We start from the raw sequence: 17,788 nt of genomic DNA, 5'->3' as shown, positions 1-17,788 counted from the left end.
ATATATATATATATATATATATATATATATATTACTGTAGTTAGTCAGATTTGGTACACATTTTAGCAGAGGGGTTGCACTGACAAATAAAGGCGTGTGCAGTACTTTAATTCTACATTTTTCTTGTGGCTATATTTAATACAGTACTCATGTTCTTGAGATAATACTGTACAGTACTGTACAGCACACGTCTTTTTTTCACAGATTCAACTGTGTGATAGGTAGAATGCTGTTACTTTGGTGAGATAAAATCTTAGTTTTAAGGAAAGCACTAGTGTAGTTTTATTTCTCAAGAGAAAACATTACTAGCACTCAAAATGAATGTTAAACAGTTAATTAAAAAATCACAGTCCCTAAACCCTGCAATTTTCATTTACTACCATCACCATGATCATATGCTCTTGGAAAAAGAAAAACCTTTTTACTGTAATTGCTTTTTTCAAGTCTCCAGCAAGTCCTGCTGCTTCAGGGAGATAGCTAACTACAGTGTTGTGGTGCATCATAAAAGTGGAATTTGACTGTTACTCACGTTATACTGTCGGGATAACTTCGGCTCTGCTGACCCTTGTGTGTGGATAAAAGTGCACTCTTGCAAGGAACCTGGATGCCAACAATGTGGTGAGTTCAGTTACAGTATTTATTTAATTTTTTTGTATTATCACATACTACTTTGTTTTATATTACAGTGGGACATGGTGTAAATTATTAGTATGATTTATTTTTTAAATCGGTGGCAGCTACAATTGATCATGAATTGACTTCAGAATAGCTTCATGCAATATAATAGATTTCTACAAGATATTATGCTCAAAACAAAAATCTGTACAGTATAAACATTTCTACTGTCTGCATGTAACTAATCCAATATTTTTTTTATTTTTATTTTTTTAAGAAATTAATGTGCATAACTATTTTAGTGTTGTATTAAAAAAATCAGCAACACAATGAAACTAAACATGAGAGAATAGTGCATTAGATTTAGGTGACCAGAGTTGGCCAGACAAATGCTGTATTTTCCGCCTTATAAGACGCACTTTTTCCCTACAAATATTTTTCCAAAACTCACCCTGCATCTTACATTCCAAAGGTTATCCCTCGGGAGATCAGGATACCGACCCAAACCAACAAGTTGATGTTATAATATTATTACTGTGTTTTACGAGACCATCAAAAGTTTGTAATTATGATAAAACTCTGTATAATGGGTCAAGTTATTTCAAAGGTCATTAATTTCACTCATTTATTCACATTATAAAATTGTTAAATCAGATCCTTAATGGTGTATGTTGAAAAGCACCTACAGTATAGTGAATTTTTCAACATAATCCCATAACATTAGAATTATTAGATGTTCACTGGAAAATAAAGATCATAATTTTTACCTCACTATCTCTTCTCTACTAATCTTGTCCAAAAGTACACTTGCCCATCTGACCACACCATGCCATCAGGTAATTACAGCTAACCCACGCAGCAAACGTGGAAAATGGCCGTAAAAAATATTGCTCAAATTGGGGGTTTTCTGTATACAGTACTTATATCTTGTAATAATTAAGATTACTAGCATTGTGTAGGTATTATGCTTCAATACTAAAGCATGAATCCCAGGCTTTTGCATTACACATTTTCAATATGGCTTTCAGTGATTTACCTGGTCCACATTCATATGTTTTAGGGAAACCTATACCATGACTTCTTTCATATAGTATATGCATTGTCTGCTCCCATTTGACAGGTGAGTAAATTTGCTTGGGCAGTTGTTTGTAGATCTGTCCTGTATTCTTGTAGTACTTCCCATCAATATTTGAGTGAACTGGAATGAGAGGCTCTTCAATTTTAATTTTCTTCAGCATCTGGAATATCAATACACCAAAAATTAATTAATTCAGTTTTATTTTTTGGTGTGTGTGTGTGTGTTTATGTATGTATGTGTGTAAGCACGTGACACATTCAACATGAGTGTGATGGTCGAGTGAATGGAGTGTTCACCTTCTGTTCCATGGGTCGGTGGTTCAATCCCCGGGGACTTCCAGTTCACCTAAGTGTACCGTAGGCTTAGTATAGTGTGCTGTATCCACAATGCCAATTGCCACCTTCACTTTTTTCACAATCAACATCTTTCCCTAACACTAAGTTACTGCATAGTACTTACCAATACAAACTCAGTATGTAAATATGCTGCCAGATGTGTTTAAACACTTAAGTTATCCTAAATATTGGAAAATTCTGAGTTAAATCTCACCAGTCAGCAAAGTAAACTGCCACTGCCACATTCACTCTGATCTTTCCATTACAAGTACAGTACAGTATTTCCACTAGTCAATGTCTAATACTGTACACCTAATGATAAACAACTCACTTCCTTAACAGTTGCAGCTGCTGGACTCATAAGGTCAGTGTGGAAGGCTCCTGACACAGGCAGTCTTTTCAAACGTCTCAACTTGAAATCTGATTTGTTGAGGTCAATGAACGCCAAAGCCTGAAAAAGTGTTAAACCGTTAATTATTTCTTTGTGTGTTGTAGTTAAGCAGAATAGAAGGGACTTTCATAACTTTACAGGGACTAATTATTTGATCACATACATGAATCCCAAAAAGAAGCCATTATGTATAATTTGGAAACATATTGATGATAGTAATGGTGGTACTGATGGTAATTTTGACTTAGGGTGAGGTAGTAACGGTGGTGCTACTAGAGCGCACAAGGAATTACAGTAACACTTACAGGTATTTTTGAGGCGTAACTAAAATATGTATCTGATAGAAAGCCACACCCCCACTTTTGGCAATTTTTTCAAGGAAAAAGGTGCGACAATTATTTGTCAAAATACATTACAGTATATGTATAAATATGGATATGCCTAAAAATATGTTTTCTTATGGGAATAAAGAGAAAGTCAACAAATATTTTTTTCGGTCATATGCCGAGTCAACTATGACAAGTGATGTGATGCTTAATATGGGTTGGTTCCTGAGTGTGTGGACTGAACAAATGCTGATAAGCAGTTCTTACCTCATCATTGCCTGCAATAACTTTGCAATGAGGATACAGGTAGCTTGCAATGCGGCAGTCAACTTCTTGTAGTTCTTTTCGTTGACAAAATTCTTTTGCTACAGAACATGCAAAACCTAAACGAGAATCTGGCCCATACATGACAGTCATCATCCCACTTGGTGTGATTTCTGAAGCAAGTTGCATGGCTTCAGCTCGCACCTTTACCAATCTAATTGCTGTAAGAGATAGAGATTCAAGACACTCCTCCAAGTATTAAGAAATGCTCATTATACATATAATAAATGTCAACAAAATTAAGTGATGTACTGTAACTTGCAGTGAGACGGGAAGTTATGAATGTAAGTCTGAACGGAGATATTTACATGTTTTAGGTGTTGGGAGTCGATATGCCAGCATATGAAACAGTGGAAGAGGAAACTAATCAAAGTGTAAATGATTGAAAGAAAGTCATAAGTTTATTAAGAAACAATATAAGAGGAGGTAAAGATGGTGATAAGTAGAGCAACACTTGAGCCACAGTATAGGGTGAGTATGATACAAAGAACTGGTTATGCAGAAATGAAAGTAGCATCAAAGGGTAGTTTTTTATATGAGCTCATTCATGGGAACACCATACTTAATTTGTTCCCCAAATTCCTATTTTCTAACCCAACACAAGCCTTACACACTTTAACCATTTTTCTAGTACCTGTATCACAAGTATAGTAATTCAAAGTAGAGAAGGGAAAATAAAGTACAGGTTTGTGTTTTAACTAAGCTAAAGCAAGACCAGTCCTTATATGCCGAGAATCTGGAGATCAGCACTTGTCCCGTTGTCCTACATCAAAGAAGTGACTTGTATTAATGAGATACAAAAAAAAGACCTTTTACAGTAAATATTAAGAGATGACTTATGATAGGTAGCTGTATCAAGTTCAACTGTAAAATCCTGTGCATAGGTCATACTGGCAATTGCATAATTAGCTGTGAAAATGATTCCCATAGGCAAAGCTGCCCAATGTCCATTAGGGACAATGTGGATACAGCACCCTAAACTAAGCCTTTGGTACACAAGAAGGCAGCATGGCCAGCATTGCATTCGACTGCCTTCACTATCTCCAACCCCAAGATTGAATTAGCAACCCTCAGAACAGCAAGCACTAAATCCACTTGGCCAATGCAATCCTATGATTAGTTACAAAGCAAAAAAAAAGTGCGAAGATAGGTTCCCGGTTATCAAAGCATATTTCATGACAATAAAAAAAGGTTAACTTACCATCCTCAAATGACAGAGCACCAGCAAAAGTTAGAGCAGTAATTTCTCCCACACTGAATCCTGCTACTCCTACACAGGATTCTAGTGCACTAGGTCGTTCATCTCTTAATCTGAATTAAAAAGAAAATTACCAATAACTTTTGGAAAATGTCAAGATTAAATTTTTTTGTGTGATAGATTAGGTGAAATGAAGTATACAAATTGAATGATGTGGCCTCTGAATCATGATATAAATAACAAGGGATTCCAAAGAGACCACAGACGACCTTCCTATCACGGTCACCACTAGTTGTTGGCTGTTAGGTAAATGAAAAAAAATAAAAAAAATCTTGTTAAAATGTGATATAGATAAGCAATTGCTAATGCAGATTCAAGCATGAGCATTGTACTGTACATCAGTAATCTGCAAAATACTGTACTCACTTTTCAATTGCAGCTAACGAAGACACAACAATAGCAGGCTGTTGGTGTATGGTTTTATTCAGCTTCTGTGAAGGGCCTTGCAAACAAACTCCTAAGAGATCATAGCCAAGAATTTGAGATGCACACTCATACATTTCTTGAACATTAGGAAATTTTAACAATTCTTTTCCCATTCCTGCAATAGATCAATCCTTACATGAATATTTGAGCATCTTTGCAATTCATTCTTCATACCTGCAATGGACCAAATTATTATAAATATGCAACCAAGTATCTCGTGTCTGTTTATCCAGGTCTAACTTACTGTTCCCAGAGATTTGACCCATTGTACTGACACTGATCTTGGTATGTTAAACCTTCACTTGTTGAATACAGTATGCAAAAGTCACCCACACTCCATACCCAACGTGTAAATTATAAAAGGGGAGTATCATAAAAATTATACTTATTCATGCATATCCCAACAATGAGTCAGCATTTAGATGCAAAACAATTAAAAGTTCTTATAAGCTTAACATATCTTACCTACATACTGTGCACCTTGTCCTGGAAATAATACTATGGACGTTTCTCTTGGGTCAACTTTGGGTCGTTTGGAATTTTTAGCTTGACTCTGTCTGTCATGAAGATGGGAATAAAGAAGAAATGAAATATGGCACTTTGCTTACAAACATTTTATTACTTATTAAAACTAGAAAAATTAAATAATGCTTTTCCCTTACAAGCATTTCATTAACTATATGGTACAGAAAGTTAGTCATTCAGTAAAAAATACAACAAGGTTTTTGTTTTGAGTTAGAGTTGTGTTAATCAAATAACTACCAGGTATCTAGGATTTTCATAAAGAATCTAAAAATGTGAAATTTGCCAGATGTAGATTCAAGTATATTTGTTTTACGCTCATGACTCATCCCCAGCCAAGTAACTAAGATGACAACCCTATCAACTGCGCTGTTGCTACTTGCAGTTAGAGCTTGAGAAGGCTCTTACAGTCACCATAAATTTCTGAAGAATTTGTTTAATACTCCTTGACAAGTCTCTGAGGCCTCCCAAGATATACAGTATCTCAGACTTGGTGGCACCAGGTTAAAGAGTTTTAGGCCTCTGATACTGGTTATTATGTTCTCTGATTACGTTTACTGCTATGTATCACATATACTGTACACAGATTATATTGTTTTGTTTTGCTTTACAGTTCATCTTAAATTCATAAGTACTGCATATAAAAACCATGAGGGTATACTCAATACCTTCAATGTAAATGCAATAATGTTACTTACTTATAATTGCTGTGGTGGGGATAAGGACCTTGTGTCCATACATCATCTGGACTAAGTGGTGAGTCTTCATAACTTGCAGCATTTTCTAATAATTGCTTAGGAGATTCTTTACTAAATATCTCTTCTACTGACTCACTGTTTAAGGTTCCTGGACTGTCTGTTTTATCTGAAAAACAATAACCTGTATCAACAGAAGATGTAATCAGTACTACTCAGTAATATTAATTAATTCATGTAAATATAGGAGAAAACTGCACTTAGTGGTATATGAGATTTTTTTTAGATATCTGAAAAGAGGCACAAAATTAGATTTTCCTAACCTCAATATATCTAATTTTTAAATATATTCAACATTTAGATCCCAATCACACAAGTTTAAACTCCGGGAACTGGGAATTCAACCCCCTAGATATGCTGGATATACGGAGTTGGTTGATCGCTATATTTGGTTACAAAATATACCCATACCTGTCTTATCATCATCTGATGATATCGTTCTGGAACTTCTTTTTAAACACGAGCTTGAGGTAGATAATCTTTGATGGATGAATGTTTGTATGCATCCCTGCCAGGACACTAGGAGAGGCTTTCTGGTGTACTGAGCCCATTGGAGCAACATTATGCTGAACAATGTGCTTCAGTGACTGTAAAGGACAGATCATAAATTTTCAAGAAATGAAGACTGGTAGATTTCCTCTTCTTTTTAAATACAGTACATTTACAGTTTACATTACATAGCTTCTCTGAAAGCTTCAAGTCTTAAACTGGACCACAGAATGAGATAAAAGGGCACCTTTATGAATACAGTGTATAATAAATCAATGAGTGTTAGTAATTAAGACGAACACATATTTAAAGTACAATAGTGAATTTGAGAGAAAATACAAATTAAGTGTTAATTGCTAGCAAATTAAATAGTCCAACACTCAAATGAAAACTGAGAGCATGAATATCATGAATTCCCTACAGTAAACAGATATTATAAACAACTAAAGGAGCTTTGCAATCTTGAAATTAAATTCATGACAAAAACATTGGGGCACTAAGGCAGACAACCAACTAAGGTTTCAGACTTTCTCCATAATAAGAAACACATTCTCTTATGTTCTGCCAAGATCTCTCACCACTAATTGTTAAATTCAAGCTACCCGGTACATCTTGTGTATGCACACTGTGTATCAGAACTACAACTAATGCACCATAACATTTGAAGTAGCACAAGAAAAATAGCATAATGCAACTCAAGAAATTAACATCTATACAAATCAAATAACTTAATATGACATTAAAAACACATTACTGTATTGTACAATATGCAGTAAGTTTCTTTGTTTAATTATACCGCAGGACCCGAAAATGGCATCACAAAAAAAAAAAAAAAAACTACTGTACAGGCTTCACTATGAAAAATGTTTGTAGAGAGATCCTTATTTTTTAACAATGTAGTACTTACGCTCTCTTGCACCGTCTTACCAAATAGGTACAGTACTGTATATTTTCATATTTTTGTTTATCCACTTTTTTTTCACTATAAATAATGAACATATGTCCACCAAATCTGCCAGCCACCATTTCTTTTTACATACTGTACCTGTACAAACATTTACCAGCAACCAAACACTTCCTGCAAACTTTCCATATGAATGCTTCCTGCAACTTCTACATTACTGTATTTAATTTATATGGCATAATAGAGCAAATCTAACCTTAACTAATGTTAATTCAATACTGTATACTGTGTCGTGTAAATCACACACTGTACCGTATTGTAGTACAGTATTTTCGGAAAGCATTTGTGGGAAAGAAAGTTACTAGATGCCTTAGTATATAAAGATGCAAAATGGCAATGGAAGGATGATGGGGGTATACTGTACAGTATATAGATTAGAGTTCAGGATGAAAAATGCTGGGAAAATAATTCAGTAATGTAATATGGTAATTGCACTAACCTGTAATTTATTTCCAGTGTTCTCAACTTAAGGGAGAAGTTTTTAATACCGTGCTAGATAAAAAAAAAAGGTGGTTTATTAGTAAAGATTAATTAAAACATCCCTAGACATTCCATCTAGTATATACAATACAGTACATCATAATAACTTACGACAACAGAAAATACTAAACTTCATTATTTGTTGTTTTTCTTTATCTGACTTAAACCTTCCAAAAACACCTGATTAACCTGTAATGTGTACCAATTCCAGACATACCGTATAATCTTTAAAGTGATCATACACAGTACATGCAAAAGGAAACCAGGATAAATATATGGTAATACTCTGTCACAGTATCACACATTAATCAGGGACTTTGTAATTTTTTTTGTACTGTAAATATAGAAGATTAATGATTTCTTAATTTTTTTTTGTCTATTGATACACTACGAGCCACTTTCTCTGTTTACATGCAGATTGTTTCCTTTCATTATACTGTATCATTTATCAGATATAACATGAACTTACCTAAGCAACCAGTACCAATTTTCTCAAGAAAGCCTTCATCTTCCATTGAGAAATTTCCTCATGCTAGCATGAAGTATGCACCATAGTTGTCAGGTATTACTAAATAATTGCACAGATATAACTTACATTATGAATACCGCAAATCCACGTCATTTTAAGTGGTTTTCATGAGGTACAAAATTCTCTATTAGAATTCCCTAACTTTCAGGTCAACGTGTAATCCTATCTTCAATTATTGCCCATAATATTACCGTATAAAATAAACCCTTATGTCCCAGTGCTTTCAGGTACATTGTGTTTGAAGCTAATAATAACACTATTCTTACAGAAGAGCCTGAGCTAACATCTCTTCATGAGGTACACGGCCGGTAGTTGGTGCTGGGGCTCTACCATCACAACACTCACGCTGACTTGTTTACGTCGCTTATATCCCGAAACTATTAACATTAACATGTCTAACACAGATATATAATATATGACTCGATTAAATATATTTTATATTAATAAAAGTAAATTTTAATAATATGAAAGCCATTAACTCAGTTTATTACCATTAACAAGTCCACTGTGCATTGTCGATCAGTAGCGAGGTGGATAGACCTTATGTCAGACCCAAACAAACTCACTTGGCATAGAAGCTCACCATAATATTCTGGACAAATATCACCTTATTAGTGATTGGAAAATAGGTGATACAGGTATGTATGTTTATTATAATACCAGTAACTCATTTTATACAGTTTCATAAAGCAGTGAGTTCTTTTATGGGTATTAGCCCAGATCAGGATGCTGGTCATGATTATTTTTCATTTGTTTTCTAGAAATAAACGAATACATAGTGCTATAAATGTATGCTGTGATGTTGACTGTAGGAAACTATTAATGTAGAGCTTCTAATGTGTCATGTACTGTCAGTTTGTGTTAAGAGATTTTGAAGATAATACTAGACACGGTACAGCAGCTGCCCGAGTCCACTAACTGGTAATTACTCGGAAGTGACTATGCAAGAAACTATATTGATTTGTATAAAGGCAGTTGTTAGATTTCGTTCATAAGTGGGGAATATGAATGTAACATCAGTCAAGGTCCAATTATTAGCCAATATTTAAAGAGGTGACAACTATCTATTTTAATTATATATTTTTTGGGGGGTAAATGTGTAGGCAATGGCTACCACCAGAAGGAGTTGGTTGATTTTCTTTATTTTTGCTGTGCTCATCGTTTTGATGATTTTAAGAATTCTAAAAGAAACGACAACTTCTATTATAATTTTAGGTATTTCTTAAAAACGAATTATTTTACTCTATCCTACGATCATAAATTCCTTGTTAGTAGGCAGGCCATAATGGCGAGTTGTGATTTTTCATATCGTGATTTATTAAACCTAGTTATTGATGGATCTCGTTTGATATCTTTCATTTGTGACCTTGGGTTAATTAAGAACACTTGCAAATGTTCGAAATGCGGAAGACTTACTTTTTACGAGAAACAACTTTCAATGTAATACGCGATCTTACGATTATGTCCACAGATGCCGTACAATTAATCGTTGTCGTTTCAAATATTAAGGTAAGTTGTTTAAGATTTCCATTTCTGTGTTTAATATCATGTTATTAGCATTATATGAAAAAAATGCATTTAAAATTTTTGCATAGATCCTAATACTGTAGAACCTCACGCAACAAACCCTGGGTTCTATGGGATATGTTAGGTCAGGTTCTATTAGGTTCTATGCATTGTCATTTCCATTTTTGTATTTAATATTAGTGTGTATTCTGTTTAATAATGCATAGAACCTAACCAAACATACCCAATCTATGGCTATGTTAGGTCAGGTTCTATGGATTGTCGTTTCCATTTTTATGTTTAATATCATATTAGTGTAGAAAAAATTTCAACCAATTCAACAAACTCCTGGTGGTAGCCATTGTCTACACCTTTACCTTTTTTTTTTAATTTAGTTTTTCTCTACGACCACAAATTACACTTTCCATGTACCGAGTAGCTTTGCCTTGTTTTCATGACTAACTTTTTAAGAACCCCCAGTAATCTAACTTTTGAATTTATAAATATAACAAATTCAATTTAAAGATGTCATTTATCTATACCTAGTCTGTCTGTCTGGCCACGAGCCATTCAAGGGATCACTCACTTTTCTTCGGATTTTCATTGTCAGTAGGTACAGTGCCATGTATATAAAGGGTCTGGAATTTACCTGGAAGAGAACCAATCCAAATGTTGTGGAACACTGTACAGTACTGTACATGTTCCCTGCTGCTGTCAGAGAATTTAACACCAACAAGTTGGATCCCCAAGTCTTGACACTTCACTCCTTAGACTTGACTGGTTCTGTATGAGAACCCTGATAATTATGCTCAGAAAACGAAATTTCAGAAGCATTTCTCCAATTAAATCAAGAAAAGGCAAGTTGCCTTCAGCAAGATTGGGTAGGGTGCATAAAGGGCTACTGTACTTCCCTTAGTCCTTATATCTAAGGGTTGGCGACCACAGTCCTGTACTCTAATGCTTTCAGGTTGTTTTTACCAATTCTCCAAGGTCCTGCACCTCTCTGGTGACCTGTTTTTAATATCATTCATCCATCCCGGTCTCTGGTATTCCCTGGTCCTAGTAGGAACCATGTAACCCATCAACTCATTGGGGTCAATGGGTCATACCCACATTTTGCTTTTCCACCACCCACAAGATTTCTGTAGAAATAAAAGATATGGTACAGCCTGTAAAACTGATCTCGAATCACAAATGTTGCACATTGAGTATGGTAACACTCATGTGGTGCACAACTCAACAAAAAGACATAACTGTAATAATTTCCTTCTCTGGTGATAAACTATGTAATGTAGAATCATTATTATTATTATTATAGGTTTGGTCAGTCCTTATAGTGTTTGATAAAAATTTATTTGATGGCGAGAAGGTTAAAAAGATATAGTAAAACCAAAGTTTATTACAGTACAAGCTATGGAGCTGATTTGATACATGTGGTATAAATAGGATGATCGATGAACAGCTGTGACAAGCTTTCAGTTTACTACAGTATGATAAGTAGTACAGTATATATCGTATAGGTAAATCAAATCTACAAGTACAGTAATATTGGTTGGTATCACTGTAGGCATGTCAGTGTTAAATATCATAATAATGGTTTGCTTTAACATAAATTGAATATTGATAATTTACAGGGCAGTATGTACAGTATTTTTCTTGATACTGTACTCTTAACAGTAATTTAAACAGTACAGTAATTATAAAAAAAATAATGTAATGATAAATTCGTGTTCCTAAAGCCTTCTGGTATATATCGATATATGTATGCAGGAATACTTTTCAATAGTTTATCTTGCTTTTTGCTTTGTTAGTAATATTCAACATTAGGTGTAAGAATATTTATAAATTACCGGTATTTCAGAGAATCTTTGAGGAAAAAAACTTGGTGTGAAACTTGCTACAACTGTTCATAGTCAAATAGTTCATGTGCAGATAACACCTTGCAACAGTACACTAATGATAATGTGGCAGCTTAAGTGGAACCCTCATCTTTCTATTCTTACCCATCACAGAGCTGGCGTACAAGTTTTATAGTAAGATCACTCTGGTACCATAAGACACTAGCACTTAATATACAGTAAAAAAGAATCTCTCCTGGGTAAAACTAGATGTTAATCTTATGAAACACGGTGGACTGCCAATGACTTCCAGCCTTACCATTGATAAAAGATTTCATCATGATAAAAAATGATTTGAACTACATTTTGTTTAATATATCCAATTATTTTATGCTAATGCCTACTTGAATAACACAGAAAAAAAGCTTTGTTGAATAAAGTACATAAAAACTTTAGTAAATGAGTTCAAACCACTTGTTTTAAGACAGTTTCCATGTTGATGTATGTATCTCACCCTCATAAAAGAGGCTGTTAGACGTATCATATTAAGTTCTGCACTACAAAATGGACTGACTGGCAATAGATCATGTTGGAAGCACTAAATTACTCTTCATCACAGGATAAAATATTGACAGTGGTGTAGGATTATGGGCGGCAGCAGCGGAGGACGGATGGTGACAGTAGCTTGGTCAGAGAGTGCCCTATAGTTTTATGTTGATATTATATCTTATTTATTTTATATACCAGATAAAAAATAATTTTGTTTCTCTGAAATGTTGACCACTGACATAATAAGTTAGTCTTATAAGAAGAGCTTGATTAAGTAAATACTATTATACTCACATAATACATACCTGAATGGAATTCAATCAAATACAGTAGAGCATTTTACATTTGCAATTTGAGAAAATATATACAGTACTGTACTGTACAGTACTGGGAATTTGACTGATTATATAAATGTAAAATATTTTTAATGACATGAAGATATGAGGGAAACATGTGCAGAGAGTACCAGGTGAGACTGTTTTGTCTTGTTTGGAAGAATAGAGTTTGGCATTGCTGAATGAAGTACAATATACTGTAAAGAGCAAAAAATTTGGTTAAAACAAATTCTGTCTACATGAGGAGAGGTACTGTACAGTATAAACAAAGTGCATGATGAATTGTACAGTACAGGTACAGGTATTTTGAAATCATACACTGAACTGTAGCATCAATTTCATTTTAGACTTGCTGGCTGTATGTTTTTACTGTACTGTGCTAAAATTATACAGTACTTTATTGTGATACAGGTAGTGCAGTAATTTTATTAATATATTATTAAAACTTTATACCTGTATATACATACAGTATTGTATATACTGTACAGGGATACTTTAATTTGTCTGATGAAAATTCTTATCTACAAGTTTTCAAAATATCTTTTCCTAAATAATTTAACCTTTATTTCTATTTATACTGTACACAGTTTTTTTTTCATTTTTATGGTACAATATTTTTTAAACTATATAATTTTATTTTTGGGTGAAAAACATGTAATTACCTGTTACAGTAAATTTAAAGGAAATGAACATTATGTAATTACAGTATGATCATAGCAGTTTGGCTAAGTTACAGCATATTGGAATGACTTAATCACAAGCCAACATCATCTTTTGAACCCAACTCCTCATTTAAAACTTTCAACAGAACTTTACAGCAATTTCTTGCATTTCTCAATGGATTTTAGGATAGCTACTAGCAAGTGAAATGTGCAGCAGCAATACCCAATGGTAAGAGACCTTGCAAAGCCATCACTCTAGCTGTTACTGGTAAGTTTGGGTGATAAGGTGCAGTGAGGCTGGCAAAAAGGCAATGGCCATCAGTAAGTTTTATGACTAGTATCTTAGTCAACTATGACAACAATTAAACAATAGTAGGGGTAAATCAAGAAAAGTAAGAAGTAAAGTACAGTTTTGTTTTTCATTAAATTGTTACTTATGTACCATATACAACATTTTAAATTTTAATGCATGCAAATAGTTGTGATATGTACCGTAGTGTCATTGTATTACGAGTTGGAGAGTTTTTTCTTTCCAAGAAATGTATCTCCGAATTCATAATTGTAATCAACGGCTATATGATTCAATTTACAATTATTGAATTTATGATAGGGTTTTCAGAACACAGCCTCTCATAAATCAAGACATACTGTACTGTACATATATAAATTTATACTTCATCATTTCTGAACCCATGAATACCTTACTTCCCCTAATGCTGTGAATGAGTCCTGCTCTAATGAATATTTTACAATTTTCATTGTCCTCTGTTGTTCCTTCCTCATTGCTCTTGTTCTGGTTCCTCTTCATAATTATCATCACTATCAGCAGTTGCTTCTTGGTATTGTTGGTACTCTGACACTAAATCGTTCATGTTGGCCTCAGCCTCTGTGAACTCCATTTCATCCATTCCCTCCCCAGTGTACCTAATGAGGTGGGAGAGATGAGCAAGAATAAATTAATAATCTGGTCCCAGGAGAAGGACCTTAGAACAGATCATCCTTTAAATATACTGTACTGTACTGTACTGCACTTGATATTAACTGGGTGAACTGTGTGTAGTGTCTCTTGACTTTTTTCCAATTCAGTTCTCCCTTGATGGAATATAGTGATAACATAAGAAAGGCATGAACCATTTTTTTTATAGAACGAGGTAATAGAAGGCTTGACTGAAAATAGGTAATATAATTCAGTAATGTACTGTATACCGTACTGTAATTAGATAATGCAGGAGACATCATGTAAGTGACTTCATCTCGATTACAATATTTTTTGTTTTCTCTTTACTTAACCCTGTGAAATATTAATATAAATTATAGCCATTAAAGCAAGGTAAAGATGTGTCAATATTCCTCACTGAATAGTAGTAATACGAGCAGCTGGTATCAATGAATCATTGTGGTTTTGTATGAAATCCTTCAACTCACCAGTGTAGGAAAGCTCTCCTGTGGAACATGGCTGAGAACTGGTCACCTATTCGAACAAACAGCTCCTGGATGGCTGTTGTATTACCTATGAACGTCCCCGACATCTTGAAGCCTGCCATAAGCAAAATTTATGTTGTATACAAATATACTATACTGACCCCCTAATATAATCATCTATATTAGAAAGACAACTGTCTTAAGTAACTAACGGAACATGCAAAAAATCTTGTATTTTATCAAGCAATGGCAGTAATCGTATCCCTGATGTGAAAGTGAGTCCCATAGCTCCTGACGGCTGACACCCTATTAGGAGCAACACAGTGGAAACTACAGTATTCAGCTTAAGTATATAATCATACAGCATGACCATCACTGCCCTCTACTGCTTTTCATTTCCCCAGCTGTGAGATTACCGTGCACAGATGTTCATTCTACAGATGGGGTAACTCGGTGGTCAGCCTCAGCTTAAGCTGATGACTGTTGGCTCTAGAGAGGAATGGCATATCCACTCAGCTGGTTTCTTATTCTTTATGGACGTTGTAATTTGTAATAGAATTCGAAATACTATAAAGGATTGTTATTCTGCTTCTCAAAGGATCCGTAACGTCAGTGTCGATTGTTAAATTCGTTTTTTATCACTTTATTTTATAAATGTTATTACCTTAATATTAGTGTATCAGTATGACATAAAGCGACTAGGATACGTATATTGAAGAATAACCTAAGACTGGAATATTTACGATTAAGCTACACATTTAAAAGATTAAGTAGGATATATTTTACAAGATTTGCATATTGAGCCACGCTACACAAGCGTAAAAAAATGGCAGTAAAGTGAAGACTATTTTTGGGGGTATAAGTTGACTAGAAGTAGTGGTTATACTTTATTCTTCTGAACTATTTGAAATGATTTTCTCAGTCCTGACAATTGTCATCAAGCGTTATTTATATAATTGTGAAGCTTTAGTTTCAGGAATAAAATAACAAGGCGAAAAATTGGCGCTACCAACTTACCACCATCTGTTGTTTATTTAAAAAGAAGATACGATGCTCCAATCTCTATGTCACCGCTAATATAATAGCGCCGCCGTAGTTTGCTTAAAAATGTACTGTATACTGTAATAAAATGCTTTGAAAATAATGGTTAACGTTACTCTGTAGTCCGTCCACGTTTTCGGCAACAACACATCATTATTCCGCCATCATCTCTGCTTCTATTGGGTAAATACTTTCTTCGGAGTTAGGACACGAATGTTGTAGCACGGAAATGCGAGTCGGACAACCCCATGGTTCGTTGTAGAGTAAAGTTTATCTTCTTTGGTAACGAAACAAAACTTTGAAAACTTTACCTAACCATTCCTAACTTGTAAAAATGTTAAGAATCATTTTTTAAATTATGGATCCCTCCTCATCTGAACACCGAAAACAACACCATCACATACTAAAATCCGAAAACAAAATCACAACCTACCAAACTCCGACAACACGTATAAGGTAAGCTTTTTATAGTTTTAGGATGTTTAAAGGGTTGGTAAGGTTTTCTAAAGGTTGTTTTGTGTTTTTTTTAATATTCTACCTCACCTTTTCCCTCTAGTTCAAACGCTGTCCACTTTGAACAAGTAATATTGTTGGTAATTTTAACCGTTAAACCGTTAAAGTTATTCGAAAATTTAAATTTGTTGTCAGTCAGTCATCAGCTGGTCATGGGAGGGGGGTGGGAGGCAGGGCGTGGGTGGTCTGACTCGCATTACCATGCTATATAATACAAGTTCTAACTGAAAAAAAAAGCATTTCTCCAATAGAAGATAATATCTAAGGGTAATAGAAGCAAAAATTATGGCGGAATATTGGTGCTGTTGCCGAAAACGTGGACGAACTAAAGATTCCCAAGTGTGTGAATGGTCGTTGAGAACTGTGGCTCGCCTACAGCTGGCCTCGAGTTGCTGAGTTTCTCGAGTGTTTTCAGTTTATAGGATTATCACGGAACAGAGTGATCCTCAACCTAGTACAAACAGACAACATGCAGAAACAACAGTCGATTAACAGTGTAACAGGTAATATGAAACAACCATTGTGAACGGAGGAGCCGGGAGACACTGCCAGATGTACGACGAGCTTCACGGCAAACTTCACGCCATCTTACGGCCAAATCGGCAGAAATTCGGCCAAAACTTTTTGGATGGGAAGCACAAGGCTATTTTTGCAATCCACACAAAATAAAAGTATCCCCTACAATATCCACTTAAAATATCGTAATAAAACCAAATTTTCACTTACAATTGAGAGCCCAATAATTACATAAACATAATATCTATAATCTACAGTGAAGATTTACCTTAATCTGAAATGGTGGTGGAGCATGATAACACTAGTTGGCGTCAGCAGAAACGTCTAGTTCGTCATCGTCCCCTGGTTTGTTATATTTTCTACCACTGTCCTAGGACCTTTCCATTTACTAGTGGACATTTTGAAAACTAGCACTCGGAATTTCAGAAAGTAACTCAGATGGCTTTGTAAGCTCTGAAGCTTAACCCATATGCTGGACACGTTCAGCCTGAACAACTCAAATATGAGAACTAACAACCAAGGTAGTAACTAGAAAGATCAGTCAGCTCAGTAGGTCACGTAAACATGTGAAGAGGTGAGGTCACTGAGCCAGCATTTTCATTGTGAAATTTGAAAATCTGCTAGACTTTTCTTCAAAATCCACTACATGAGGAATTAATGCGTGTTTTACAAAATACGGCCAAATAGTTTGGCCGTGACCATCCAATTTTTCACGGCCAGTCGAAGTTTTTTTTTTACGGCCTAATTAGAGAAATTTGGCCGTGGAAACGGCCATCTGGCAATCCTGGACACCACTACGGCCACGCATCAGTGAGTACCCATTTAAGTGTTATCTGATTATCATGTATTTTATTATGACTTTTTTCCTAGTTCCAAATTTTTAATGTCAACAGAACATCACTTGTTGAGGTGTG

At 34.7% G+C, this 17,788-nt stretch overlaps 2 protein-coding genes and 1 long non-coding RNA gene across 7 annotated transcripts in view; 1 reads left to right on the top strand and 2 right to left on the bottom strand.

Annotated features, from left to right (window-relative positions):
- Window positions 1-1,226: 1,226 nt before the first annotated feature.
- Window positions 1,227-8,849, bottom strand: LOC121876640 (probable malonyl-CoA-acyl carrier protein transacylase, mitochondrial). Of its 5 annotated transcripts, none has more exons than XM_042381935.1 (10): window positions 8,777-8,849; window positions 7,923-7,975; window positions 6,442-6,617; window positions 5,974-6,139; window positions 5,219-5,310; window positions 4,694-4,868; window positions 4,271-4,380; window positions 3,013-3,230; window positions 2,360-2,479; window positions 1,227-1,853 (listed from the first exon to the last, which is right to left on the bottom strand). In XM_042381935.1, the coding sequence occupies exons 3-10, from the start codon at window positions 6,590-6,592 to the stop codon at window positions 1,578-1,580; spliced, it is 1,308 nt and encodes a 435-aa protein (XP_042237869.1). In that variant the 5' UTR covers window positions 6,593-6,617; window positions 7,923-7,975; window positions 8,777-8,849; the 3' UTR covers window positions 1,227-1,577. The 5 variants fall into 5 exon arrangements, with proteins under 5 accessions (XP_042237869.1, XP_042237879.1, XP_042237888.1 ...); XM_042381945.1 differs by having other exon boundaries at window positions 8,759-8,827; XM_042381954.1 differs by lacking the exon at window positions 8,777-8,849 and adding an exon at window positions 8,684-8,702.
- A 174-nt stretch (window positions 8,850-9,023) lies between these two features.
- Window positions 9,024-11,049, top strand: LOC121876638. Its single transcript, XR_006090796.1, has 2 exons — window positions 9,024-9,130; window positions 10,609-11,049. It is a non-coding gene; the product is annotated as an uncharacterized LOC121876638 (long non-coding RNA).
- Window positions 11,050-11,382: 333 nt separating this feature from the next.
- The window catches only part of LOC121876631 (tubulin beta chain-like), a 29,208-nt gene continuing 22,802 nt past the window's right edge, over window positions 11,383-17,788 (bottom strand). The window contains exons 9-10 of the mRNA XM_042381913.1: window positions 14,808-14,919; window positions 11,383-14,306 (exon numbers count right to left, since the gene is read on the bottom strand). Of these exons, the coding sequence (XP_042237847.1) occupies window positions 14,162-14,306; window positions 14,808-14,919 (257 nt within the window). The 3' untranslated portion in view covers window positions 11,383-14,161. The remainder of the gene's footprint in view (window positions 14,307-14,807; window positions 14,920-17,788) is intronic.

Source organism: Homarus americanus, unplaced genomic scaffold (assembly GCF_018991925.1).
Source record: "Homarus americanus isolate GMGI-L3 unplaced genomic scaffold, GMGI_Hamer_2.0 scaffold33468, whole genome shotgun sequence".
Taxonomy (NCBI): domain Eukaryota; kingdom Metazoa; phylum Arthropoda; class Malacostraca; order Decapoda; family Nephropidae; genus Homarus; species Homarus americanus.
Note: the sequence above shows the minus strand (reverse complement) of the source record. Positions and strands in the feature narration are given on the sequence as shown.